General features: G+C 61.8%; 1 protein-coding gene across 1 annotated transcript; it reads right to left on the bottom strand.

The window, feature by feature from the left end:
* Positions 1-2: 2 nt before the first annotated feature.
* Positions 3-8,599, bottom strand: ECEL1 (endothelin converting enzyme like 1). The gene is made up of 17 exons (XM_066325896.1): positions 7,743-8,599; positions 5,850-5,918; positions 5,583-5,693; positions 4,919-5,011; positions 4,565-4,689; positions 4,114-4,336; positions 3,876-3,974; positions 3,704-3,778; positions 3,158-3,261; positions 2,882-2,940; positions 2,679-2,730; positions 2,502-2,569; positions 2,279-2,403; positions 1,968-2,033; positions 1,666-1,761; positions 1,057-1,133; positions 3-809 (listed from the first exon to the last, which is right to left on the bottom strand). Exons 1-17 carry the CDS (start codon positions 8,484-8,486, stop codon positions 710-712), a joined length of 2,286 nt encoding a protein of 761 aa, XP_066181993.1. The 5' UTR covers positions 8,487-8,599; the 3' UTR covers positions 3-709.
* Between the last annotated feature and the right edge of the window lie 3,637 nt (positions 8,600-12,236).

Genomic DNA, 12,236 nt, shown 5'->3' with positions numbered 1-12,236 from the left:
GGTGGGACAGGTGTGTTCATGGAGTGGGGGTGCCTGTGCCATGTGGGCAGGGCTGGGGGTGCTGCCCACTGCTCCCATCCCCTGGCCACGGCCCCTGGCAACCACCCAGCATATCCAGTGCTTTATTGACCAGAAACAGCAGCGAAAAATACAGCATTGTCCATATGCCCGTGCTCCCAGGCAGGCTGGCATTGCCTGGCCCCAGCTCCACTGTTGTGCCCCACCCTGGCAGGGCTGGTGCATGGACTGGATGAGGCTGGCATAGGGAATGCTGGGGAGGGCACTGTGCAGGGGAGGCTTTTGGCATGGGGCAGCCCCGTGGTATCTCTGGAATCCTCTCCCTGCCTGGACTGATGCTGGGATGGATGTGGTAGGGCTGGGCAAAGGGTTTGGGGTGGGTGGACAGAAAAGGGGGTACAGAGGTGCCTGGGTGTGCCCATGTCCCTCCATGGGGAATTAGGACCCCTTAGTGTGCAGGGCAGTGGATAGGAGGGGAATGGACGGGAGGGAGCTGCCCAACCCAAGTGTCTCTGCTGCCTACACCCCTATGGCAGGTGCCTACCTTTTGGGTGACCCCCTGTGACACCCGAGGGTCCCTCCTTTACCTGGAGAATTGGAAGGGGAGATGGGAAGTTGGGGAGTAGGCAGGGGATGTCACTTAGGCAGGGGTGGGGATGAAGTGTCCCAGCCTGCTGGAGGGGGATCGGCCTCACCACACCGAGCACTTGTGCACCGGGTTCATGGGCGAGTTCTTGGGGCAGTGGAAAACCCGTCCAAACTCCTCAAACTGTGAGACACTGCCCAGGACCCTGCCAAGAGAGGGGAGGACCTCAGAGCTGGGCACCCCCTGTCCCTCACACTGCTGCCTTGCACCCCACTCAGTGCACGTGCTCATCCCAGCAGCACCCCAACCCCTGCCCTGGGGATATCACCCAAAATCTGCTGGCACCAGCACTCCAAAGGGTGCTCATCCCACTTTGCACAGCACTGACCTCTGTGGGGAAGGCTGGCCCCCACCATGCCCCCAGCTCACAACATTTTGGGAGCACCCAGTACCTGTAGTGCTCCGGGGCGTGCTTGTCTGTCAGCACCTGCAGGTAGATGGACTGGGATCGCCGCTTGATGCACCAGTTCTGCAGGGAGGAAAGGTTCCATGGACAAGCCACATGGGGCATCCTGGGTCCTGGCAACCACCAGGACACGATGGCCCTTCTGGCTGCTAGAGACTGAGGGCAGTGATGCCCTGGTTGAATTTGTTATTGTAGGGTCTCCCAGGAGCCTGTGTACATGGTATAAGTGGGTTGGGAGAGCATGGAGTTGTGTTTGTTATCGTAGGGTCTCCAGGGTTGTAAGCTGCCCAGCTGCAGGGTTTCCTAGAATTTTGGGATCGTATGTATTTGTTACTGTGGAGCCTCTGGAAGTCATGAAGGATACACTAATTTATTATTATGGGGTCCACAGGAGCAAGAGGACAGTGTGGGTTGCTTGTTTGGGGCTGAGCTCTGTGCCCTGTGCCCAGGACCTGCTGATGCAGCCAAGCCCAGCTCCTGGCCATGGGCCCTGGGTCCGCCAGGGCTCTCTCCCCATCCCTTTGGGCCAGTGGCCCCACACAAGGCAACCATCCTGCCCCAATACCTGTTACATGTGAGGAAGACAGGGGCTCACCTGGGCAAAGGCGATGAAGAAGAGCTGGTCATGTGTGTATTTCATGTGGTGCAGAGGATGCTCGGGGCCATGCTCCCGCACCCACTTCTGGTAGGCCTGGAGAACAAGCGGTGCCCTCAGCATGGCCTGGGCACTCCCCCAAACCCACCCTGAACCCACTCCTGAGCCCCCAGCAATCAGGATCATGCCCACTGTTTGCTGCATGGAGTAAGGAAGGGTTTGGGGTGTCTCCTGCCCACTCAATAGGGATGGCATAAGCAGCTGCCCCATGGCTGTGACAGCCAGGCTGGGGGGACACTTACGTAGTAGGCGAGTTTGAGCCCCCCCATGTCAGCGATGTTCTCCCCCAGCGTGTGTTTGCCATTCACCTGCCAAGAGAGGAGAAATGACAGCATGAACAGTGGTGTCCCCATCCCCACCCTGGCACTGAGGCTGCACCCATGGCCCTGAGGACTTTCCAAGTGAAGGTGTGATGAATTGTTGGGTCTCAGGGCTGGGCTGGGCAGAGCCAGTTCTCCTGCAGGCACCCAGCCCTAAGCAATGGAGCAGCAGGGACCCCACCGTGGGAGAGTTGTGCCCTGCTGGGCATTGCCCAGCAGGAGGGGGTTCTCACCCTCTGGTTGTAGACGGTGAAGTTGTCGTAGAGGTTGACAATGCACTGAGCCTTCTTCAGGAACTTGCTGTACGACCGCTCCGTCCACCAGTGCACCAGGTTCCCGTGCCGGTCGTACTGTCCCCCTGCCAAGGACACCGCCACCTCCAGTAGTCCCAAGAGACCCAGGAGTCCTGCCTTACCCCATCCTCACATCCAGGCAGGATATAGGAGGGACACTCACCCCAGTCATCGTAGCCATGGGTCAACTCGTGCCCAATGATGGTGCCAATCCCACCATAGTTCAGTGACCTGTTGAGTGGGCAGCAGAGGTGAGGGGGTGGAGAGCACGGTGCTGGCAGAGAGGGGGCTGACCCCATGACATGGCGACCCCCCGGCCATCCCCCAGCCCCATACTCACTGCGGGAACTCGGGGTCGTAGAGGGTGGGCTGCAGGATACCAGCAGGGAACACTGGGGACACAGGAGAAGAGTGCAGTTGGGTGTCACCCTGCCCTGTACCCACCCACAGCATCATCCAGCACCAGAGGACCTTGGGCCTTGTCCCCATTCCAGATCCTCCCAGCTCCTGCCCGGGGGTGGATCGGGGGCGGGCAGTGCTTACCCATCTGGTTCTTGTTGGGCAGGTAGTAGGCGTTCAGTGCCTGGGGAGGCAGCAGCCACCTGGAAGGAGAGACAACAGTTCTGGGCTGCAGAACACCGAGGGACTTGGAAGTGCCATCCCTTTGCACAGCTGGGGAACGCGGGACATTCCTGGCATCTCTGTGCCCTTCTGCCTACACCCTGTGGGGTGCATCTGGGCATGGGGGCAGGGGACAGGGGACACTGGTGGCACCATGCTGGGCCCCTCCATGTCCCCCCAGGGCAAGGGGATACCCACACGGACTTGTCCACCTCCTGCCGGATCTTCTTCACCGAGAGCCTGATGCCAAAGGCGATGCTGTTGAGGATGTTCTTGAAGTAGGTCTTCTCATCCACCTCAAACTATGGAGGCACAGCCACATCAGGGGAGATGCCAGCCCCAAGGGTGTGGAGGGCAGGCATGTGGTGTCCTCCCACCCCTGTGAGCCTTGGTGACTGTGTGGACGTGTCACAAGTGTGTTCTCATGTCCCATGCTGTGTCCCTACAGGAGCAGCTGTTTCTCTGTCAGCTCCGTGAGGTCCCTGGGCCATGCCAGCACCCCCAGCCCTTGCTGAGGATGGGGCTGAGCTCTGGGGACTGCAATGTGGGGAAGGAAACACCATGCCAGGCCCCAGGGACTGTATGGCACTGCTGGTGTGGGGCACCCTGCCAGCAGTGAGCACACTGAGCACCAGGAGGGGGCTTGTTTTGGGGTGGCATCCCCACAGACCCTGATGCAGATGTGGGGACCATCTTCCCCCACCATGTGCCCATGCTATCACATGCTCCTGGGCTATGCCTTACCTCATATTCCTTGTCGATGGCCTCTGGCTTCAGGAGGAAATCAGGGTACCCAATCATCACCATCATATACCGGAGCTGTGGGCAAAATGAATAGTGGGTTCAGGCCCCTATCACACGTGTCCCTGTGCTGGTGATGAGGCCAAATACAGGAGGGCCTGCTAGGGGCCACTACCTTGGCCCTGGCTGCTCTCCGTGTCTCCTCGTCCATCCAGTCCAGCTCATCCAGGCGCTGGTCAAGGATGTATTTGATGTCCTCCACCAGCTTCTGCACCTGTGGTGAGTTACCACAGTGGTGGCACAGCATCCCCACCACCATGATGAGCCAGACACCCCTTGGTGGGGGAAGTAGGCACTTTGGAAAGGTGATGGGAGATTGTGGTGGCTTCATGCCCATAGGCAGCATCACCTACCTTGGCTTTGCTGGCAGAGGAGAAGTGCTCCTCAACGAAGAGAGCTCCCAGGGCCATGCCGAAGTGCTTGTTGGCCTGGCTCAGGCAGATCTTACCCGGCTCCAGCTGCTTCTCATTGCCCTCCATCTCCTTAGAGAGCTCGTGGATAGCATCGCGGAAGGGGGTGGAGAGGTGCTCGCTCAGCACCACCACGATGCGCCACAGCATGTAGTTGTGAAGGATCCTGTGACAGGGACAGGATCAGCCCTCAGCATGTCCCCAGGCACAGGGGAGCGTGGGAGCCTGTGCCAGGATGGGGACACCCCTGCTCGGGGACACCCCTGCTCAAGGACACCTCTGCTCAGGGACATGGGGGGCCATGGCTGGTGGGGGCACAGGGACAGTCTGGCACCATCCCACCTGCCAGGGTGGGAAAGGTGCCAGGGGCACAGGGGGTGCCAGCCCCCCTCACCTGCTGGGTGTCACACGGATGAGGTCAGACACCTTGTGCATGTAGTCGGTGGCCAGCAGCACCACCTCCTCCTCCTCGGAGAAGTTGTCATGGAAGATGCGGTCCAGCAAGCGCTTCCACTTGAGCTGCCAGGGCAGGCATTGTCAGGGGGCACAGGGACCCCCACTCCATGCCATCCTGGAGGGAACCCCATCCAGGCTTTCCATCCTCCCATCAGAGGAGTGCGTTATCCTCAAGTGAATTTAACTGGGACAGGTGGTGGGCATTGAGGGCATGGAGCAGGGGGACAGGGACCAAGTGTGGGGCACAGGCAGATGGGGGACAGGGGGACAGGCTGGCAGCAGGGGTACTCACCGTGGGAGTGATGCGCTGCAGCTCAGCCAGGGTCACTTTGTGGTACATGCTGCCAACATCCCTCCTCACATCATCATACTCGGACACCGTGATCTGCGCAGGGTGGGCATGGCTGTCACCATCCCACTGCCCATCTTGAGGGTGACACAGGGATAGTACACGGGGATGGGGCACAGCTCTGGGGCAACACGGCATCTCTGATGTAGGTACTGACCCACATCCTTCCTACTCCCTGCCCCAGGAACCCTCTGCTGCCAGTGGGACCCTGAGGGCTAGTCAAAAAGTCCCCAAGGAATTGGGTTATCTGAGGAATGGGCATACACGTCCCCCCAGGGTGCCTACTGAGGTCCCTAAGGCCTGGGTATGGAGTCTACAAGGGCCCAGATTGGCCTCACAAGGAGAAGATGTGGGCCCGGAGTGGTTGTCCCAAGGGTTGGGACTGGGGGTTCTCAGGATGTGGGACTGGGTCCCTGAAGCTCTGCCATGAGGTCCTCAAGAGGCTGAGATCCCCAGGTTCCAGGTATGAAGGTCACCAAGGGCTGGAAGTCCCCATGAAGGGATTGGAATGGGATTCCTCAGAAGCAGATATCCCCAGAATCTGTGACTGAGATGTCTAAGAACTGGACAAGGGTGCCCCAAAGTTCATGGCACGCAAACCCCTCACATTGGCAAGGTGCTGCTCCAGTTGCAGGATCTCCTGGGCTTTCTGCTCCACATGCTCAGCCCCCAGGAGGGTGAGCAGTCGCTCCATGAACACTCGGTATGCAGCCAGGATCTGTTCAGAGGGAAGGGATGCTCAGTGCCACCCCACACTGTCCTATGGCACCCAAGTCCCCGGCACTGCTGGCAGTGGGTTGCCCTCTGTCTGCCAACCCTGCTGTGTGCTGGTCCCTCTCCTGGTGTCCCCAAGGCATCATTGTGTCCCCCTCACCTTCTCACTCTCCTCATCCTGCCCCAGGTAGAGGGTCCGTTCAGGCAGGGTCAGCCCATCCTGGTCGATCTGGGGGCAACAGGCAGGGGCAGTGGGTGAGCAGAGGGAGGGCAGGCTGTGCTGAGCCAGGCACCCCTCACCTTCCCCATATGGCAGAGTGCCCCTGGTGTCCCTGGAGCTGAAGGATGGCAGTGTTGCTGGAACAGCCACAGCAATGAGCACATCGGTGCCTCAGTTTCCCTCCTGTTGGAGGCTGCTGGAGCTGCAACAGGCAGCATGCAACAGGCTGGGAGTGCAGGGCAGAGAGCAGGCCCCTGCTCCATGGCCTGACTGGCACATAGGCTGCCTCACTCTCTGCCCCATCCCTGCTCCCTGGTGTCTCCCCACTTGCCCCGTGGCCAGCCTCTCTCCTATGCTGCAGGTGCAGCGTACATGGCGAGCTGCATAGACACCCCCGCTCTTCACACACACCTCTGCTGTGCTGTAACCACAGCACAGCCTCCAGCCCATACACACACCTGAGCACACTTGCCCGTATGTGCACGCTCTCACACACACAAACACACAGGTAAGTCACCCCTCTGGACACACACCTCTGGGTGCTCACATCCCTACACACCCACCATCCATTTTAACCCTGCTCTATGCACACACACACACACAGAAACACGCATCCTCTCCTTCTCACTCTCTGTCTCAGCTCCCCGCAACTCACTTCACCAGCCCCCCTCCACTCACACAGCGGCAGCGCTGCCCGCACACCCACGGGACCTCCAGCCTTCCTCCCCCGTCTCCCTCATCACCCCTGCCCCCTTTGCTTTCCCAGGCGGGCGTTGAGCCCTGGAGCCCTCACACACATCCTCTCATACACCCTGTCCACTCACACCCATCGCACACCCACCCCAAATCACACCCCCCGACACCCCAAGCCCAGACCCCCAGGCCTGGCTGTCACACCCATCTCCCCCCCACGCCCACGGTGTCACACCCCGCGCACTCCCGGTCCCCGCTCCGCCTGCCCACCCTTTCCCTGTGACAGACGCTCCCTCTAGTGTCACACACGCGCGGCCAGAGCCGGCAGCGCGCAGCCCCGGCCCCGTACACCCGCTCACACTCAAATTCCTCAGCCCCACCATCCCACAGGCAACGGGGCGGCTCCTCCCCACCACTGTGTCCCCCTCAATGCCCTCGCCATCATCACCACCTCGTCCCCACCACATCATCACCATGCCCACCCGTGCCCACCCTGTCCTTGCTACACCAGCTCCGCGCCCATCACAGAGCCCACCCCGGCACCCCTGCTGTGCCATGGCTGTGCTCCCACCACTGCACCCCCACACCCACCAAGACACTTGGCCAGCCAGAGAAAGCCCACCTGTACTCTGATGTCACCACAGGGTGACGGACATGGTCTGGCAGGGTTAGGAAAGACTGAGAAAGCCATGGGAAAATGCCCTGGCACAGTGCTGGGGGGTTGGTGGGCACCTCCCTGCCCCTGCCTGGGGCTTGTTCCCTCTGTACAGATGGCAGCCACAATGCCAAGCTGAGGGGCTTGGCTGCCAATACTCAGACTGGTGCCCTGCTGGGCTGTCCTCAGCACCCAGGCAGGCAGCACTGCCACACTCTGTACATCCCATTGCCCATGTCCCCAGCCCTGTCCTGGAGGTGCCACCCACATCCCAGGGTGGCCTGACACAGGGGTCACATGCTGGGAAGGCAGGAGGGTCCCCAGGGACAGGAGGGGTCCCCACCCCAGCCGTCCGCTGTAGCCGAGCCCACACACTGCGGAGGCACCCAGGGCCACTGCAACAAGGACAGTGACATCAGGCAGGTGTCAGCGGCACCGGTGGGTGGCTGGGGCAGGGGGCAGCCGCAGGGGCACGGTGCCCTCACCCGGATGACGTAGCGGGAAGTGTTCCTCTCGTCCAGGCTGACGGTGAGGGAGAAGAGCACGGCTGCACTGTAGACCCCCTGTGTCTTGTAGAGCAGCTCGTTGATGTCCCTGCGGTCCGGAGGGGCATCCCAGCCGCCGCACTCCTCGATGACCTCCAGCATGGGCCGGGGGCCGAGCCGATCGATCTCAGCCCGGTCCAGGCACGAGCGGAAAAACTCCTTGACCTTCCTCTCAGCCGAGGCGCGGGCTCGGCGCCGCACGGGGCGGCTCAGCAGCGCCCGCAGCTTGGCCTCGTTCTGCTCGGCGATGGCCCCGATGGTGCCGTACACCAGCTTGTCCTCGGGGATGCCGTGCCGCCGCAGCCAGCCGCCGCAGGCGAAGGAGTAGAAGTCCTGGCAAGGGTCGATGGTAGCATCCATGTTGGCGCTTAGGAAGCGGGATGCCCGCAGGAAGGCCTTCTTCTCCTGGCACCCCTCCAGGCAGTAGCTGTCCCCTTCGACCGCCAGGTACTTGAGGACCAACATGCACGTCAAGATGACGCAGAGCCCCGCGGCGAAGACCAGCCCTGAGAGCAGACAGACCTCCCGGCGGCTCCAGCGGGGCAGCCCTCCGCGGCGCTTCTTGGCCCCTGCGCCCAGCTGGAGGGCGAAGCCGTTGGGCAGGGTCCCGCTCTGGTACTTGCTCACGTACTTCACCTCCTGAAACTCATCATAGTGTGCTGTCAACGAGTAGGTCTTCTCCATGGCCGGGGATGGGGCTCCCTGCCAGCGGCACTGGTGCAGGGGGCTCAGGGCAGGTGGAGGGCAGGCTCAGGCAGCCCACAGTTCATGCTGGAGCCGTGCCCGCCACGGGGAAGTGGTGATGTCCGGGTGAGTCAGGAAGCTCCTGGAAAAGGCAGAGGAGAGGGATGAGGGGGAGTTTGGGAGGAGCAAGGGCAATGGGGTTGCTTCTTGTCATGCTGCCTGTATATCCATCCCCTTGCATGCCCCACTGCTGGCACTGGGACTATCCATAGTGCCAGGAGCTCTATGACACCTCTTCCCCATGGCTCTCCCCTTTGCCGGTTCCTTTGGTGACAGAGCAGGGTCCTGCCTGCATGATGGCGGGTTTCAGTCCATGGCACAGCTACTCTCACACCCCCCCCCACATCCACACAATGCTCCAGCCAGAGCACCCATGTTGGGTGGATGTCCAGGGTGTTCCAGTGAGCCCAAACTCAGCGCCATGAGAACCCTTCCCAACCAGGGGGAGCACAGGGCTGCCAGCCCCTCTCGGTGGGGTGCAGATGTGGTGAGCAGCTTGGAAAAGAGGGGCTTCGAGGAGATTTGTGAGGGGAAGCGTTGGGTTGGGGTGCTATGGGCTGGGTGAGGTTGTGTGGCCCCACATTGGGTTGCATGGATGGTGCTGTGCCGTGGTGGGTGGTGTTGCATTGTGCTGTGTGGGGTGGTGGTGCGCCGTGTTGCATTGCGTTGTGTCAAATTGTGGTGTGGTGCGTGATGTGTGAACAAAGTTAATTCCAGTCTCGGGGGAGCCCTGGACCCCGTGGACACCTCACAGCATTCCCCCACAATCACCACCATCACCCACCCAACCCCTCTCCCTCCACTGGCTGGTGCCCGGCAGGCAGGGGTGTCTGTCAGGGGTGACATGCTGGGGAGGAGGGGGTCTGCCCATGGGGAAAGGAGGGTGGGGACATAGGTGGGGTTGGGAGTGGGGGGTCTTCAAAAGGAGACCCCGCTTCTTGCTTGGTGCAGAACGGTATCCTGATTTGCAGGTGAGGGAGGACGGGTTGGGGACAAAATGCTTCTTGGGAGGTGGCCAGTATCCCCACAGCGGGGCTCCCCCGCGCCCCCGTTTCTTCTGCAACTTGGGCAAAGTTGTGCCCTGGCGCAGCAGCCCGGCAGTGCCCGTGCCAGGGAGCTGCTGCCGTCGGAAAGTTAGCGGGAACGGCAGCCGACACAGCAAAGTGTGGGGGGGCCAGGGGGCTGCCCAGGAAGCTCGAGGGATGCTGCTCAGTACTCTGCCCGAGATGCTCAGGGGATGCTCGGGGACTCCCGAGGGATGCTGCCCGCGATGCTCGGAGGATGCTGCCTGCCCAGGATGCTCGGGAAGGTGCTTTGCCGGGATGGTAGGGAAATGCTCGGGAGGTGATAGGGAGATGCCGGCCGGGATGATGCCTTTGGTACTCGGGGGCATGCTCAAGGGGTGCTCGAGGGATGCTCGGGAAGTGATCCCCGGGGTGATGCCCGGGATATTCGGGGGATGCTCGCGGAGTGCTCGCCGGCAAGCACGGGGACTGCTCCCCGGGCTGCTCGCGGGGTGCTCACCGAGGTACTCGAGGGATGCTGGGGGCATGATCTTCGTTCTGCTGCCCGGGAAGTACGCGGGTGCACGGGGGTCGCTCGTCGTTTGCTCACCGAGATACTTGGAGGATGCTCCCGGGATGCTGGGGCGACGCTGCCGGGATGCTCGGGGACGCTGTCCAGGATGCTCGGGGGGCCCTGGGGGTGCTCACCGGCTCTCTCGGGGGGTGTCAGGAGGCTGCCGGGCGCTGGCCGGCCCCGCGCCACCCGTCCGGCTGCGCGCCCCGCGCTCCGTTCCGCGCCCCGCGCCGCGGCTGGCGGAGCGGCGGGGCCGGAGGGAGGCGGCGGGGCGGGGAGGGGGTGGTGTCTCCAGCCCGGCTCTCCCGCAGGCCAGGCTCCATTAACGAGATTATTATGCAAATGAAGCAGCCCTGTGCCACCCGCCAGTCTTACCTCATCCCCGCCGGCGGGGAGGTAGGGCAGGGAGGTCCCTGGGCCCTTGTACCCCGCGGGACTGGCACAGGGCTGGCAGTGCCAGTCCGCCTGGCATTCCCCGTCCGGAGACACTGCCGCCACCCCCCGGCAGCCGGACACCCAGGAGGGGCACGGGTGGGCACGGCCGACGGCCTGTGCCAGGAGCATCCCCGGCGGGGCAGCACCCCCTCCGTGCCCGGGCACCCGGCGGGGCCCGTCACGTCCCGGTCCCGTTCTGCCAGGGTGGGTGCAAGGGGCCAGGACTGTGGGTGGGCAGGAGTCAGAGCCTGGAAGGCTCCGGGTGAGAGGGTGGGCACGGGGGTGGCACGGGGTGGCACGAGGAGGAAGCCGTGCATTCAAACACACACGCGAAGGTCCGGGAATATTAAACTGCATTGCAGATAAATCCCCAACATAAATATCGTGAGCTGCTCTGCCACGGGGGGGCCCAGCAAGGAGATTTATAGCCCAGCAATTCCCACGGTGGCCCCTTGCAGTGCCTGGGTACTCTGGCCCCCCGCGGCCGTCATGCCTGTCGTGCTCAGGGGTGCCCTGCTACCCTCACCCTCCCGTGCCAGCACATCCCTGGGTGCTCAGAGGGGGCTCTGGGTCTCCTGGATGCTGGGGAGGGACAGCACATACTGGGTGCTCTGCTGTGGCATGGGGCCCTGCTTGTCATAGCACAGGTGGCTCAGTGATGTGGGACCTACTGTCCTGTCCTGTGGACACGGTAGGCTGGCCCCAGGCACAGCTCTCAGTGCCTGGGGCTGCTGAGGCTGCACTTTCCTGTGCTGGGGTGCTGGGCATGGCCCGGGCACGGGGCCTTCTGCAGCACAGAGACACAGCATCACCAGCACAGGCAGTGGCACACATGTACATCACATGTACACCCACACACACTGACATGCACCAGCACAGACACGCATTCTGTGCCTCCACACACATTCTCACATTCGAGCTTTGCCTGCCATACACACATACCCTGGCACACTAAACACAAGCTCAGGTGTTGCAGCTCAGCTTTCATGGGGCACATGCCAAGGCAGAGAGAATCATGAATCTCACGAGAGAGACACCCCAGGCTTTAGAGAGACACCCAGCCAGCCAGGTATCACCAACCCCAGTGGGATGCAAGGACACCCAGTCAGGCTGCTTCATGGGTGGGCACAGGGAATCCAACCCTGCTGCTCATGAGGGTGCTAGCTGGAAGATAGGGGCATGGCACTGGGTGCCACACACCAGCTTCCTCATGCCTGCACTTACTCAGCCCCGAGACACACTTGGTACCTTGGTTGGAGCATGATGGATGCACATGGGGGGTGGAGGAGGGCCTGGTGTTATTAACAGCCCTGGGTATTGCTCCAACAGGGCTGTAAAAATTAAAGGCGTGTGGATATAAAATAATGGATAAATCTGAGCTGGCCGCAGAGCGCTGCGGTGTCCCGCAGGTGTTGGCATCTCAAAAAGCCAGGATACAGCAAGTGTGGGATGGGTACCTGTGTGTAAATATGGGGCATCAGGCAGTGCCTGCACCCACTTCCAAATGCTGACTTTCCCCAAAAAATCTGCTGAGTGCCTTGAGAGGATGTGCAGACAGTGGCAACCTGTGGAACTGGTACTCAGAGGCAAGCAGCTGCTGCTGGAGCTGGGATGGAAGAAAAGAGTTTACCCCTTTGCAGACTGGGCTGGGGACAGGGCACCTGCTTCTGGATGCCC

The sequence above is a fragment of the Sylvia atricapilla genome, chromosome 10 (genome assembly GCF_009819655.1).
Source record: "Sylvia atricapilla isolate bSylAtr1 chromosome 10, bSylAtr1.pri, whole genome shotgun sequence".
Lineage (NCBI taxonomy): Eukaryota > Metazoa > Chordata > Aves > Passeriformes > Sylviidae > Sylvia > Sylvia atricapilla.
This window is presented reverse-complemented; position numbering and strand designations above follow the sequence as displayed.